The sequence below is a fragment of the Saccopteryx leptura genome, chromosome 1 (genome assembly GCF_036850995.1).
Source record: "Saccopteryx leptura isolate mSacLep1 chromosome 1, mSacLep1_pri_phased_curated, whole genome shotgun sequence".
NCBI lineage: Eukaryota > Metazoa > Chordata > Mammalia > Chiroptera > Emballonuridae > Saccopteryx > Saccopteryx leptura.
Genome location: NC_089503.1, coordinates 268,459,888 through 268,475,913, shown reverse-complemented (window position 1 = coordinate 268,475,913; position 16,026 = coordinate 268,459,888). Strand labels below are relative to the sequence as shown.

The 16,026-nt window shown below is 51.1% G+C and overlaps 1 protein-coding gene across 1 annotated transcript; it reads left to right on the top strand.

Annotated features, from left to right (window-relative positions):
- Nucleotides 1-1,587: 1,587 nt before the first annotated feature.
- RAB11B (RAB11B, member RAS oncogene family) lies at nucleotides 1,588-14,116 on the top strand. Its single transcript, XM_066352245.1, has 5 exons — nucleotides 1,588-1,735; nucleotides 9,141-9,336; nucleotides 11,677-11,870; nucleotides 12,190-12,270; nucleotides 13,075-14,116. Exons 1-5 carry the CDS (start codon nucleotides 1,696-1,698, stop codon nucleotides 13,218-13,220), a joined length of 657 nt encoding a protein of 218 aa, XP_066208342.1. The 5' UTR covers nucleotides 1,588-1,695; the 3' UTR covers nucleotides 13,221-14,116.
- The last annotated feature ends 1,910 nt before the right edge of the window (nucleotides 14,117-16,026 follow it).

Genomic DNA, 16,026 nt, shown 5'->3' with positions numbered 1-16,026 from the left:
ATTCCCGGCCAGGGCACACAGGAGAAGCGCCCATCTGCTTCTCCACCCCTCCCCCTCTCCTTCCTCTCTGTCTCTCTCTTACCCTCCCGCAGCGAGGCTCCATTGGAGCAAAGATGGCCCGGGCGCTGGGGATGGCTCCTTGGCCTCTGCCCCAGGCGCTAGAGTGGCTCTGGTCACAACAGAGCGACGCCCTGGAGGGGCAGAGCATCGCCCCCTGGTGGGCAGAGCATCACCCGGTCGGGCACATGCGGGAGTCTGTCTGACTGTCTCTCCCTGTTTCCAGCTTCAGAAAAATACAAAAAAAAAAAAGGGCAACTGAGGGAGGGGGAGGGAGGCAGGGGCAGGGAAGTAAAGAATGAGAAGGAGAGAGGAGTACATGATCTGTGGCTTTGATGATGGGAGGGGGGATGAAGATACAGGAGGAGGAGGAGAAAAGAGGCCAAATTAGTGTCTAGGATGCGGTCCAGGAGGCAATAATTACAATTATATAAAAACAATTATAGTTATAACTAGCACAAGAGCTTATCCTTTAGTTATTCATCACATATCAAATATTTATTGAGAACTGAGAATGCAACAGTGATGGCATCAGACACAGTTTCTGCCTTCATGAGGCTGATAAGTCTTTTGACATGGGACAGAAACTAAACAGATTAATGGATCAAGAAAGATATACATACTTTAAAATTGATTTTTAGAAAGAGGAGGGAGAGAGAGACAAACATTGATCTGTTTCTGTATGTTCCCGGGGATCAAACCCATAACCTCTGCCTATCAGGAGGATGCTCTAACCAAATAAGCTATCTGGCCAGGGCAGGAAATACTTTAAAGTTAGGTAGTGATCAATCCTGGGCTGGGTTGTGTATGGAATAAAACAGGGTATGGAACAGAAGAATTATGTTGGACAGTATGATGCCCAGTAAGGATTTATAAATACTTGTTAAAGACTTAATGATAGAAAATGGATATTGACATATACTGTTTACAAAAATTGGGGGAGATTTCAAAATAAATATAAAACGATAAAATATCCACTAATTTTTGTGGGCAGTATGTGTTCAGGGAAATGATCTAAATATCCCAATCATGAGGTGGGTTCCTTTCCTGTTATAAAGAGGAGGAAAACTGAGGCAAAGGATTAATATAAAGAAGAAAACTGCAATGGTGGGAAAGCCCTCGTGCAGAACACCTGTGAAACGGTCATTAACGGGAGCAGAGCAAGGAGGCCCAGAGCTGCACGCATTGATCTATGACGTCATCGAGACGTTAGATTGCGTAACAGCACCTGGTCTTAGCCCTCTTTTCCTTCCCCGACAGGTCCTCTGTTAGTCAGGCACGGTCTGAATCAAACCTCTCATTGGCAATTCGCTCCATCAATCCATTTAATTAGTCTAGTTTTCCCGCCCCGCCTTCCTGAGCCCGTCTTTGATAGGCTAACGCGGCCTTCACTTCAGAAAGGACCGCATTTCTTCCGCCTTTCTCCAGGAGACCGAGGGCAAGAAAGGCGGATCCCAAGAAGTGCCCACCCCCAGGGCTCTGCTTCTGCTTCTGATTGGCTTCTCAGGGTGCCTGTCGCTAAGCTACCCGGCGTTGACTGGCTCTCCGACCGCCACTCTGCGCGGTGTCGGCCCCGCCCCTGTCGAGTGTTTGTGGTGGCGCTGCGGAGTCTCGGATCCCGCCGGAAGCGCCAGGACAATGGGGACCCGGGACGACGAGTACGACTATCTATTCAAAGGTACGGCCGATGGGGGACAAACAGGCGAGGGGACGGCGGCAGGAAGGCGGGCCGAAGTTGCGTCCATGCCGCTGGGCCCAGGCCAGAGCCCGGGGCTTGGGGCCTGGCGGGGCAGGCCGTCGAGAAGGCCGGGGAAGGCTGGTGTCGATCAGCTTGGGGGCCAGGGCGTGCCACTGCGCAGACCTAGCGGCCCAAAAGGGCCTGAGGTTCCTTTGATGAGCCCAGGCCCGGCGGAGCCCCGAGGGGGTGGGGCCTGGGGCGGAGGGAGAGGCCATTGGGGGCGGGGCCTCTGAAAGGGGGCGGGATCGCCCCAGTATTTGCGGGTCGGGCTGGGTGGAAAGCTCCCTTGGGGATGGGTCGGGCCCCTGGAGGCGGGGCTAGGATGTGGTAGGCGTGTTCAAGACGAGGGCTGGGCGGATGGGGGTGATCCTCTTCACAGAGTGGGCGTGGCAAGACTTGGTTGGTGGCTGCCTGTTTATGGGCGGATCCCAGGAAGGAATGGTTGGACATTGCAAGTTGTGGTGTGGGCTTGGGTACACCAGATTCCGTGGAGGGGCTGGGGGACTGGTATGTTGGACCCAGGCTGGTGGTTAACAGCAGCAGTTATATCTCTTAACTTTTAGAACTTTTTTTTTCAAGAGGATATTAAATTGTTTATTGATTACACATGATAAAGGATGATACACAGGCTTCATTCCCATCTATAATTTATCTGGTACCATAAAAATATGGAAGACTTCACGTGTCATCCTTGTTCAGGGACCATGTGCTGCTGAAGGGAACACACACTTAGAACTCTTTCAATTTTTTGTGTGACAGAGACAGAGAGAGATAGAAAGAGGGACAGATAGGGACAGACAGACAGGAAGGGAGAGAGGTGAGAAGCATCAATTCTTCATTGCGGCTCCTTAGTTGTTCATTGACTGCTTTCTCATCTGTGCTTTAACAGGGCGTTGTGGTAGGGGCGAGTGCTACAGCAGAGTGAGGGAGCCCATGCTCAAGCCAGTGACCTCGGGGCTTGAACGTGGGTCCTCTGCGTCCCAGTCCAAAGCTCTATTATTATTTTTTCTTTTCACACTTAGCACTCTTAATAGCACTACCCAAGTACCTGCACTTTTCTAAACTCTTTATACATGTGAATTCATTGAAATCCTCACCATAACCCTGTGAGGTCAATATTATCCAGCCTCTTCTTTTATGGACCTGGAAACTGGGGCCCAGGGAGACAAAAGACACAATGAATAAGTGTTAGAGCAAGATTTGAACCCAGGCCAGTTGTGGGCTTTACCACTTAGGGAGTGTATGTATCTGGGGAGCTAGCAGCCAAGATCTGGGACTGAAGTGTCAGACCACCTTCTTTAACACATGCACGTTCATGGCTCAGGTCTAGGCCAACCTGCTGGGGGATTTTCCCAGCTAGAGTGACAGGGGTTCTGTGAGCCTCGAGTGTGGGCTAGGTAGGTCAGGCAGCCATAGCTGGCCTGGGGTCAGTTGGGGAGCTCCTTAACCCTGTCCAAAGCTGAGCAGACTTGCTGCATGTCACTGGAGTCCTTTTTTCTTAGCTCAGCTGATTTTGGGGCCACTGGCTTCAGAGTACCCCATGCAGAGGCCCAGAGTCCTCACACAGCACCATGACTATAGGAGCTACCTGCAGTCTGGTATGTCACTAGCTTGTGAGGCTGTGTGATCAGCAGGCATCAGGCCAAGGCCCTGGTGCTGACTGAGCCTTGTAGTTGGTCTCACCATAGGAGCAAGGGAACCTTTGCCAGAGCTTTGGGGACTGGTGACAGGTGGCCTGGACTCCAATCCTGATGCAGCTGCTGCCCGTCTTTACTCAGCCTGCCTTTAGGCAGCTGCTCCTGGATCAGCACTGGGCATGGCATTGCCAGGGCAAGGGGCATTCCTCCCCCATTGCCCTCTCCGGGTTTCGGTGGTCATTGGCTTGTTATTTTTAACTGTGTGCTGTTATAAGTAACCCAGCTCCAAGTGTTAGCATGAGTTATCTTTTGCTCTTTGGGTTATTTCCTTGAACTGTATTCCCAGAAGTGCAGTTACTGGGTCAGGGGCAGTGGAGCGGCTATGTACTTCCCAGGATTCGTCTCTAGTTCACTTCCTGGAAACACTTGTCTGACTTCTGCAGCAACTGGCATGGGGAAGGATGCCTGCCGGCTCTCCGCCACTGGCCTCTTTTTCTGAGTTCAGCAGGTACCCTGCTGACCTTCTCAAGCTTGGTTGGAAGTGAAAATCTAACCCAGAACGTCAGGGTTCCCCAAACTGTGGTCATCTGAGAACTTCCCTTCACACTTAACCTTGTTGGAGGACCCATTCTCCATTATCCTTTAATGTTTGTGTTTAAATTTACTCAGGTTTTTATTCCCTCAAATGGAAAAAGGAAACTCTAGTTGGCTCTAGCAAATAAAGAAGGGAGGGAGGAAGCCTGCAGGCAAGCTGTAGCCGTCACATAACTTACTATAAATACAGCAGGTAGACAGAAATATGAATATTCTGCACCCTACCTGAGCTCCTCCTGAAATCCTGTGGCCTGCAGAGGGTGGACCTGGGCATTAGAGAGGCATCCAAGACATGACTGCACCAGAAGAGTTGACCATGGCCAGCTTTTTACCTTCCTGACCCCACACCTTGTGCCCAACCTCCCCCCAGGCTTTGGTCACTTTCCCCTGGCCCTGTCGTGGGCATAGAGGGTTACCCCTCTCACTTTGGGACACTGGCTGCCCTCTGTTTAGCCGTCCTACCACTCTTGTTTGTTTTGGCAGCCACATCACATGTTGGCTCCCTGACCTCCACCACCAAGGCCAACACATCCTCCTGGGTGTTTTCCTCACATGGTATTTATTTTCCTTGCTGCACATTCCCCCCTTCCCCAGAATTGGAGTTGTTTATTTGTACCTAATTATAGATTCTCACATTTTTCCTGCTAATACTTTATCCTGTCAGTTGTAGACTGTTTTCCCAGCCTGCCAATCAGTCCCTAGGGGCTCTCCTGACTTCTCTGATAGACCAGGTTGTGGGTTCTACAGTGAGAGCAGTGGTGTCCCCAAGGGCCACCAAGGCCTTTCCAGAACCTCCGGCCACTCACTGGCCCATAAGAATGCGGTTGATGTGGTAAGCTTCCACAGTGGCCCAGGGCCTTGTCCTCTGGCTTGTGTTTACCCCTGCCTCATCTATGAGTCCTTTGGGGAAGGGGGCAAGGAGATTGGCAACCAGCGCTGGTGCTCACCTCTCTCTGCCAAGTGCTCCCCAGGCAGCCTCCTGGCTCTGCAACTTGGGTGGGACCCCTCCAGTCCTGCTGGTCTGGGACCTAAGCACATCATCTTCTTCCATTGCAAATGGTGGCCCTGCCCGTGCCCCAGCTTCAGACACCTCTTCTTTGCTCTCTGATTTCCCAGGAAATAGCTCTGACAAGATTGCCCCCAAGTGTGTGTCCCTGGGGTAATCAGGGTCTGCTTCCTGGAGGAGAGGTGGGGCCCTGCTCTGTCTGACGTAGAGGAGTATACTGCTCTCCCCCCCCACACACACACACCAGAATGGCCACTCAATCTGCCTGAATATCTGAGTGTGGGCCCCAGGGGTGCTATGCTGTCATGGGGCAGTCCAGAGGATCCTTTAGGAGGTGATAGCTGTTTGTTTTTGCCAACTGGGCTTGCCTGCACTGCTAGCCAAGTGGCGTGTCTAGGGAGGCCATTTCCTGTCCAGCATTGCCACCAACTTCTGTGGAAATGCTGGGGGTCGTGTCCTCAAGGGCTCATTATTTCCCCAGCACAGTAGATTTCTTGTGCCTTTGACAATGCCGTTTTCATCCCCACGGTATACCTAGAGCCAGTGCCCACTGCCCTGCTGGCTATCTCTCTGCGTTGGCACCTGTGCTGAGGAGTGCCGGGCATCCTGGCCTTTCTGCTGTTTATCTGGGCAATGGCTGGTGGCCCTTGTCCTGTTCTTTCTTCCACTATTCTCACTGGTGACCTTAGACTGGAGGACTTGATCACTCTGGGGTGAGTGTGCCCAAATATACAACGGGAATGACAATATGACATTTGTTTCTGGGATGGCCCCAAGAACTTGATAATAAAGGCTTTATAGCTGTGCTGGGCTGTGGAATTGAGAGTGTTGGCTTGGCTGGGGCAGAACTGGGCTAAGGGGACCCCAACACTGGGACTAATGAGGGCCTGGAGGGATACAGGGCAGGACTTAAGGGGAACTCTCTTCCTCATTTCCTGTTCTGTTCCTGATGACATGAAAGCTCTGAACAAACCTCCCCAGCCTTGGCCAGGTTCGTGTGGCTGCTGTGGGAAAGAGGTGAGGGGCTGGGGTTGTGGGTGATGGGGGCCCACAGTCCATCAAGCATGGCCCCACATGATCTGGGAGCCAGTTTGGGGCACCACCAGCATGGTTCCGAGCCCTCAACCCTGGCTGCAGGCCATTTCCATCTTCACCTGTTTTCCACCTTTTTCTGAAGTCAACTTGGAAGTGTTCTGTTGGGTACCCAGAGTGTCAGGAGAGGACACTGACCCTGTCATCATAGGTCTTATGGGCCAGGCCGTGTGGTGGTTTGGGGGAAGAAAAGAGGCCTGAATTGAGAGGTTTTGAAGGATGGTCAAGAGTTGTGGGCTACTTCAGGGGGTCAGGATGCCCCAGGTGGTGGGAGAATATAGATCCCTGAGCTCAGCCCTGGACCCAGAAAACCTGGATTCAAATTTTGCCAGATCACTTTACAGCAGGTGGCCTAAGTGAGTATGGTTGGGAAGTGGTAATAAGCCTGCTCAGACCCTTGCTCTGTGGCCATCCAGCCTTCCTTTCTCTGTGTCCCTTGGACTTGTCATTCCATGTCTGCACCTCAGTTTTCTATAAAATGGGTTACGTGAGACTTCTCTGAGATGATGCACATCCAAGGCTCTCTCAACACAGACTCATTAAATCATCTTGTTCTTATTCTTGGCTCTGAAGCAGCCAGCCCAGAGAAAGTGCTGGGTCCTGGGGGCTGGATTGTTGCCTCCCTCTGCCCCTGTTGACTGAGGATGGTGGCCTGGAGGCTCTACAGCCACTTTATGGTTTGTTTGTTCACTCTGTCCTGCGTGAGCGGCTCTGGGCCAGGTCCTGGGATATAGCAGGGAATGAAATCTTGCCCTTGAGTAAGAGTAGTGAAAAATGAAACCTGGCAAGTGTGGGAAGGTGGTGAGAACTATAGAGGAAAGGCAAAGGAGAGGAGTGGGGAGTGTTGTGGGGAGGAAGGTTTTAAGAGGACTACAGGTAGAGCCTTCTTGATCAAGTGTTATCTGAAGTACCACACAGGAGATGAAGGTGGGAACCAGGTGGGTACCTGGGGAAGAACATTTCAGGCAAAAGGCAGTATGTACCGCCTGACTTGTGGTGGCATAGTGGGTAAAAGCGTCGACCTGGAACTCTGAGGTCGCTGGTTTGAAACCCCAGGCTTGCCTGGTCAAGGTACATATGGGAGTTGATGCTTCCTGCTCCTCCCTTTGTTCTTTCTATCTCTTTCCTCTCTCTGTCTCTTTCTCTCTCTGTGTCTCCTCTCTCTAAAAAAATGAATAAATTTTTTAAAAATGTAAAAAAAAAAAGGCAAGCCTGACCTGTGGTGGCGCAGTGGATAAAGTGTCAACCTGGAAACGCTGAGGTTGCCGGTTCAAAACCCTGGGCTTGCCTGGTCAAGGCACATATGGGAGTTGATGCTTTCTGCTCCTCCCCTCTTCTCTCTCTCTCTCTCTCTTTCTCTCCTCTCTATAATGAATAAATAAAATCTTAAAAAAAAAAAAAAAAAAAAAAAAAAAGGCAGTATGTACCTGCACATCTGAGCCCCTCGTGGAGGTCCATGTGGCAGGAGCAGAATGAACAAGCAGGGTAGAGAGGAGATGAGGGCAGGCAGGGGGTGGGACAGGTCGTGCTGGGCTTTGTGGGTCCAGGGGAAGACTTGGACTTTTACCCCTTCGGTTTTACCCCAGGAGAGGCAGGGGCCCAAGCAGGATGTGGGAGAGGAGGGCAGGACCTGACTCAGCTGCTCACGGGTACCCCCTGGTGGCTACAGCAGGGAGAACAGCTTGTTGGCTGGGGAGGAGAGTAAATTCAGGGATACCTGAGTTTCAGGGAGGAGGCTGGCGCAGCAACCCAAGGAGAGATGGAGTTTGCCTGGATTAGCTAGGGTCAGGGCAGTGATGGTGGTAAGAAGTGGGGGGAATCTGGACATGCACATACAACATTTTTCACTGAGAAGAAATTTTTCATCAAGGCTGAGGGTGACCAAGCCTGCAGCACCCACAGCTCGCTACTGGGCAGATCCACCCTCAGGTGCCAGAGCGCAAGGCCCACACTTGGGGGTCCATGTGATTTCCAGCTGGGATGTCTGGTCAGACTGCCATGTGGTATTTCTTCTATATTACACGTACACCCATGCATATGTGCACACACATTCACAGTTGTCCTCCAGTATGCCTTGGAACTGAGGACAGCCCTCTTGGGCCCAGGATCTTCCTGAATCTCTCTAGGGGCCCCACTCCCAATGGGGGAGACCTCCCAGGCCTGCTCAGCCCTGCTCAGGAGAACTGTTGTCCTGGATTTCCCTGTAGCACCCTGGGGGTGGGGTGATGGGAGGGGTAGCAGATTCTGTCCCCTCTCAGCTACATCCAGAGGTCACATTTCTGTTTTGAATGGGCAGGCTGGCAGTATTGGGTTGAATGTTTATTTGCTCTCAGCTGCTTTCCATGAGGAAGCAGTAGGGTGTGCATTGGATGTGAGGCTTCTTATTTCCTGTTACTTAAAACTCCAGAGCCATATCCTTGTCTGTAGGAACCTGGTAGAACAATAATAATGATTGTTTTCCTACTTGTCTTAGTAGGCTGAATGCTGGCTGAGTTCTGATCTTCAAGCTCTTTTGTCCCCTTCCTCAAGCACCTCTTGTTTCTGGTTGATTTTTTTTTTTTTCATACCTGTGGAAAAGATAGCCCAGAGAGGTTAAGTGACTTGCTCAAGGCTACCCACCCCTAGAGCTTACTTGGACCACCAGGCTGCAGTGGAAGTTTAAGTGTTTACGGGTCCCCAGGCCACCTGCCTGCTGGGTTGCTTGGCTCTCTGTGCCTTTGCTGGGGCAGCCCTTCTCTGAGTAACCAGACACAGGTGGAGATGTGCTGTCCACAGTGGCTATTTCTGGAAGCCTGGAGCCACTGTTTGCTTCTGCACCAAGAAATGTGGTGCCTCGGGCAAGCCACTCTAGGATAGTTCTGACTCCACCCTGTTGTTGGCTGTCACATTTCCAAAGAACCCTGGGCTCTACTGTGAAGGCTCTGCCCGTGACATAGGTGGCATGTGGCTCTTGGTTTGGGGAGCTGCCCTGCTCTGGTCCATGGAACCTCATCTATATCCCTTCCTGCCCCTACAGTGGTACTCATTGGAGACTCAGGTGTGGGGAAGAGTAACTTGCTGTCCCGCTTTACCCGCAACGAGTTCAACCTGGAGAGCAAGAGCACCATTGGTGTGGAGTTTGCCACCCGCAGCATCCAGGTGGACGGCAAGACAATCAAGGCACAGATCTGGGACACCGCTGGCCAAGAGCGCTACCGCGCCATCACCTCTGCGTGAGTATCTGGGATGGGGAGATGCAGGAGGCTGTAGACACAGGGCCAGGGGGCCCCGAAGGATGAGTAAGGGTTGGACAGGAGGGGATGGGGAGAGCATAGTCCTGAGAACAGTTGGCCCATGGTAGAAGCACAAGACCCCCAGGAGTTGTGGGACCCTCAAGAGGACTAGTGCCTACTCTTGATCACACTGTGACCTCATGTTGTTATATTGGAACAGTGAGAAACAGATGCTTTGCCACACAATTAAGTAGCCAAATTAAGAAGTCTTTATTTTAAAGCCGACAACCACACGGAGACCTAAGTCATTCAAATCATGTGGCCCCAAACACAGTTTGGGGCTAGCTTTTAAAGACTAAATCACATACTAGTTGGGGTATGGGAAGGAGAGGGAGCTCAGCAAAGCATGGTCAAAAGCAATAAAACATATTTATTAATCTCACTAACATGCTCATTAAATGTCTTGTTGCAGTGTTTATAAAATCAATTTAAAGAAAAAAAATTTGTTTCCTTGTTTTTTCCTTGTGGGAGAGACAGAGAGTCAGAGAGAGGGACAGATAGGGACAGACAGGAAGGGAGAGAGATGAGAAACATCAATTCTTCATTGCGGTTCCTTAGTTGTTCACTGATTGATTTCTCATATGTGCCTTGACCAGGGGAGCTATAGCAGACCGAGTGACCCCTTGCTCAAGCCAGTGACCTTGGGTTCAAGCTGATGAGCCTTGTTCAAACTAGATGAGCTTGCACTCAAGCTGGCGACCTCGGGGTTTCGAACCTGGGTCCTCCACATCCCAGTCCGACGCTCTGTCCACTGGGCCACCACCTGGTCAGGCAAGAAAAAAATAGTTTTACACACTAAGACCATAAGCTCTGAAGATGATAACATAGTGATAAATGTTTCACATGCTTAACAAAAGCATTTCTAAACATTCTAGGATATACGACCCACCCCTGACACCTCTGCAATTTACTGAAACTAACTTCAAGGCCAGGGGTGGGGAGTTTCGACCTAAGTACCTTATGGTGTTACTTAGAGTTTAAGGTGGAAGAGAAGCTAAATGAAGTTATTTATGTTAAGAGCCTTTCTAAAGTTATCTATTGCTAAAAGCTTTTTTTTCTATATTTCAATGTGGGCATGAATGTGGCTCCTCTGTCCCCTAGAGTCCCTCTGAGTCACTGCCATATTGCTGGGTGCTGGCTATACAGAAAGGGCTACTATCTGGGCCTGGAGTGGGCCGTTCCATTCTGCCCACCCCACAGTCCTGCCTGCTTGGCCTGCCCTGTGTTCCCAGTTGTAAGGCCAGTGGCCGCCGCCATCATGGCCACTCACATGCAAGTGTAGGTTCACATTGGATTCGGTCAAACGGGAAAGAAACAGTGGAGCCAAAAACTGGCGGGCCATTCTGTTATTAAAGTCTCGCACTGGCTGATGAGCAAACACACAGGGCTCCCAAAGCCACTGACACATTCTCTGGTTCCACAACCAGGAGAGTCTTCTCTGGTTTCTTTCAGAATCAAAGGCCTCACCAGTCTCAGCGAAGCTCATAAAAACCCCTCACCCCTGGTTCCCCATCTGCACACCTTCTCTTTCCCTGCCATCTTGGCTTCTCTCTCAGCACTCTGCATTCTCTCTGCTTTTCTCTGCAAACATGGCTTCTCTCTCTTGCACTCCTTACATAGCTTCTCTCCCCCTCTTCTCCTCTCCTTTTCTAAACTTCCTGGCATGAAAACCTCTCCTCCAGCAAACATTAGCAAGCCAATGGCCCTTCCTGAGCAGGAAGGTAATTTGCAATTTCACAGACATATACCTGGCGCTACCCAGCACCATTTTCTAACAATAAAAGTGAGTAAACTCAAAAACCACAAATTTTACAAACTCATTTTCCCAACACCAGTCTTCTTCCCTCAGCTATCAGGACCTACTTGAGTTGCCTCCTTCCAGAGCCCTTCCAACACCCTGGCCATTTCCCAGTTAGGTACTCGCTGTCATCTGAATGCCCTCCACTGAAGCCTGGTCACCTCCCCATCTCCTTGATCCCACAGGGTGGGTGTTAGTCCATTAGTGGCCTTGGTGGGCCAGGCCCCTGGAAGGGTTGGAGTTTTTGCCCAGCAGCAGCCCTTTCCCTGCACTGTTTTCTTCTCCTCTTTGAATGGGTGTCTTGTAACCTGAGGCCCTAAACTCCCTTCTCAGGCCCCCACAGTCCTGAGCTGATTTGGGGGCACAGCACCCCTCTCAGTTGGGCTCTGTGTGGGCCCAGGAGCTGCTGCCTACAGAACCTTGGGGCCCCCATAGGGGCTGGCAGATAGCTCATTCCTGGGCCTGGCTCCCTGTCCCCACAGGTACTACCGTGGTGCAGTGGGTGCACTACTAGTGTATGACATCGCCAAGCACCTGACATATGAGAATGTGGAGCGCTGGCTGAAGGAGCTGCGGGACCATGCTGACAGCAACATTGTCATCATGCTAGTGGGCAACAAGAGTGACCTGCGCCACTTGCGGGCTGTGCCCACTGATGAGGCCCGTGCCTTTGCAGGTGAGTGCCTACCGGTCAGAGAGAGGTTTCATTTAGGGTCATATCTTTCTGTAGGGGCCAGCTCCTGAGAGCAGGACTGACTAAGGCATTGGGCAAGTTTCTTGAAAGCAGGGAGTCCCCTCCAGGTTCTTTTCATTTTCCCTGGAAGTTGGCATGACCACATGCCAGCCTCCCCACTTTAAGGAGTGGGCATCTTGATCCTATCCCCTTGGCTTCTGCCCTTCATTTCCTGGGCCAGGTGAGTGGGCATACATACAGGGATACCTAGAGGGTACAGGGGAGCCTTCTGCTCACTTGGGGAATATTCTCTCTGTTCCAGAGAAGAACAACTTGTCCTTCATTGAGACCTCAGCCTTGGACTCCACCAACGTAGAGGAAGCTTTCAAGAAGATTCTCACAGGTGGCCCCAGGTCTTGGTGGGGGCCATGGGAATCCCAGCAGGCTCAAGGGGAAGGGCACCAGCCACACTGGTTGCATGCTCCAAAATGCAGCCCCTGAAACTTCATTCTTTAAATTTGCCAGTCAATCCAGATCGGAGTACAGACATGGTATGCTTCATGAAGGCAGGCCAGATTCCCCCCTGACTGTCAGACTCCCTGGACTCAGCTCCCTGGGTAGGCTTTGGAACCTGGTGCCATGGCTGCACAAGAGAACAGCCAGGGGGGAAGGCAGGTGGCCTTGGGCCCAGAGCTCCTGGTCCTTCAGGAGTTTACTCTGAGGAGTTGGGTCTAATCTTTAAGAAGAGGCCTACCCTGGCCTGGTAGTTTAATTGGTTGGAGCATCGTCCTGATATGCCAAGGTTGTGGGGCTTGATCCCTGGTCAGGGTACATACAAGAATCAACTGATGGATGCATAAATAAGTAGAACAAATCAACATCTCTCTCTCTCACTCTCTCTCTTTCTCTTTCTCTTCCTCTCTTCCCCTCTTTCCTCTCCCTCTAAAATTAATAACTAAAAAAATTTTTTTAAATAAAATAAAGAAGAGAAGGCCTGGGGAGGGTACCTCTGTGACCACATGAGGAATGCACAGGGAAGAACCCGATGTCATGGGGTTCAGGAGGGCCACAGTGCGGGCCTTTGGGAGGGTCACAGCCTTTAGGGGCACTCCCTGGAGTAGCTGACATCCAGATGAGGCCTGCAGTGGGGCAGTCACCACAGGCAGAGGCACACAGGGGCACTCACTTCACATCCCCCCCGTTGCAGAGATCTACCGCATCGTGTCACAGAAGCAGATTGCAGATCGTGCAGCCCATGACGAGTCCCCTGGCAACAACGTGGTGGACATCAGCGTGCCGCCCACCACCGATGGACAGAAACCAAATAAGCTACAGTGCTGCCAGAACCTGTGACACCCCATGCCTCGTCCAAGTGTGCGTGCACATCCTCATTCTTCGCCATCCCTCACCATGATGTTTTCCCGGACCTGATCCTCTCTGTCCCTCTGTGACTGGCTGCCACCCTCCCATTGAGCTCTGCACAGTCAGCTGGGCCTTAGGAAGAATAGGAGTCAAGCAGCACCTCCTGTCTCCCCCGCTTCCCCTTTCCCCTAGGAAAGCTTGAAGCCCGGCTGCTGCACCTGTTCTTTTTGGGTCCCAGGGAGTCTGAGCAGGGTAGGGAAGGTGGCAGGATGGACAGGGCCAGCCAGAGGCAAGAGGATGGGTACACCGAGCAGGCTTCTTCAGTTTTCCACAGCAGACTCAAGGGAGTGAATTCCTCCCTCTTTCTCTGTCCAGTTGTCCCAGCTGGCCATGATCCCCACCAGAACCCACGTCTGGGCTGAAGCCTGAAGAGCAAGTGACCAGGCAGGGGAACTGGTGCAGGCAGACACGGCCTCCTGGCACCATATTTCCCATGCACAGCCAGCACCGGCACATGCCTTTGACCTCTGCCTCTCATGCGTGAGTTAATCCAGCTCTTGCCTGTAGATTTATGCCGGGAGAAGAGCCCCCCCCTCCCCAATCCTTTCTGCACGCAGCATACTCCCTACCCCTCCTTACGCCCTTCTTTCAGTCTGTCTCCCTGTCTGGTCAGGAACTTGTTTGCAAGTGAAGCAATATCTCAGTGTTTTGTATATACAACAGCTCTTGTAGCCTTTGGTTTTTTGTTATTGTAGAGAAACAGATTCTTTATACACTTTGTAAGATTGACGCCAAACCCTAGCTCTCAGATCTCTTATTCTCCCTCTGGCCCTTGCATTGTTGTCTCTGGCCGTTACTAAATGTCTAATCCGACTTCCTGGACAAAAACCTGCTGCTGCGCCTCTTTGTCTTCTTTCTCTCTGCCAGGTGGCCACCCCTGAGCCAGGCCCTTGCTGTACAAACCCTGCAGTGGGCTGCATTGCATGATTCAGACTTACAGCAAGCTAGAAGACCTGGCCTGATCCCCTGCCCAGTACTGTGCAGAGGCCTCCTGAGCTGACCACAGAGGTTCTAGAGTGGATAAGGGTGGGGTGGACCCTCTCCAACCTGCACCTGTGGCAGGAAAGGGGAGGGAAAGCTGGGTGGTGGGGGTATCCCTTCAGGAGGGAATGGGCTGTGCTGACTGCTTTTAACTCCCAGCTCGGGGGTTTGGGCTGCTTAGTGCTTCCATCTGCTCCCCACCTGGCTACCACCTGGGGTCATGGCAAAGATTGCCAAGAGGGTTTAGCCCAGGTGTTGGTGGTACCAGTCCTACCCCAGCTCTCTCCATCCTAGACTCACCTCTGATGAGGGCTGAATGGGATGCTGATGACGGAAAGGAGGTGGATGACCTGGGGTTCCTCCGCTCTTTCATTTCTCCTTTGTCCACGTGGGCAGAACTGTCCTCAGGACCAGTTCCCAAAGTGGAAGAGGAGAAGGCATGACCAGCCCCTTTCCCTGCATTGACCACATGGCCCAGTGTATGTTCTCTCTCACCTGAGCGCCAGCAACTGTTCTGAAAGCTTCAGCCTGTGACTAAAACCCCTTGTGCCCTTGACCTATAGAAGACCCACTAGAGGGGGAATCCAGGCTCTGGCTGCCCTGCTTAGAGGGATAGGTAGACCCAGACATCCCTCCAAAAGAGTTGAGTCATCGAGGCTGTTCTGATGGGAGTTGGGGTGAGCCAGGGCCTATGCTCCAGGCTGAGAAGCACCCTGGGCTGGGGATCTGGTGGGGTGCACAAATCAGGGGCCATTTATACAGATACCAGGTCCCTTGGGTTTGGTTAGGGCAGGCTGTGGAGAGGGCAGAGGGTGAATGGGGCTTCAGAAGTGGCAGGTGAAGCACTGAGGCATCCAGAAGGATTTCAAGCAGTCAAAGAGCAAATCTTTCTGGAGCCTCCTCATTGGCCAGACCCTGGACATATACCAGGGAACAAAACTGATGTGACTCTGCTGCCTTGAGGGTGGTAGTCCAGTGATGCTATTTCAGTTACTCTAATTCCAGTGCTTTAATAAGCACAGCATGCTGGCTTTGTGCCAAGCACTGTTCTTTGGGGTTTTTTGTTTTGTTTTATGGTAAAATATACATTACAAAATTTACCATCTCAACCATTTTTAACGGTACAGTTCAGTGGCATTAAGTACATTCACATTGTTGTACAATCAACATCATCAATCTCCAGAAACTCGGTCCCCATTAGATGCTAACTTGCCATGTCTGTCCCCCAGTTCCTGGCACCCACCATTTAAATTTTTGTCTCTATGAATTTGTCAACGTAAGAATGTCTAAACTTGCAGAGAATTTTTATAAAAATTTATCTGAGGATAAATTACCAGAGGATACACCTGGAAACAAGATCTCAGCAGACTGAGAAAAATGTTTTTGGAGAACAGTTTGCAGTTTTTTTTTATGCACTTGAGATTAAGGAGCAAACATAAGGAAGATTACATAAAAGTGGAGGAAAGCAAGGTGGTGATCGAATTATAAAATAGTGAAGATTATGTGCTTTCTTGCACACTTTAGAAGGAGGGGTCTGAAAGAGTTCATTTCAAAGTTGTGTTAACCTAGATGCACAGAGTCAATGGCCAGGCCTTGCTTAAGGCAGAGAAGCCTTTAGTAAAGAAGGCCTCTCTGGCTGCGTGGCTACTCACCATGACCTGCCCAATTAACATTTTATGACTGACCATCCTTTGAAGTTACTTTCCGTAGAATCCCTTTAATTTTATTTATTTTTTTATCCACAAATTTGATTCTG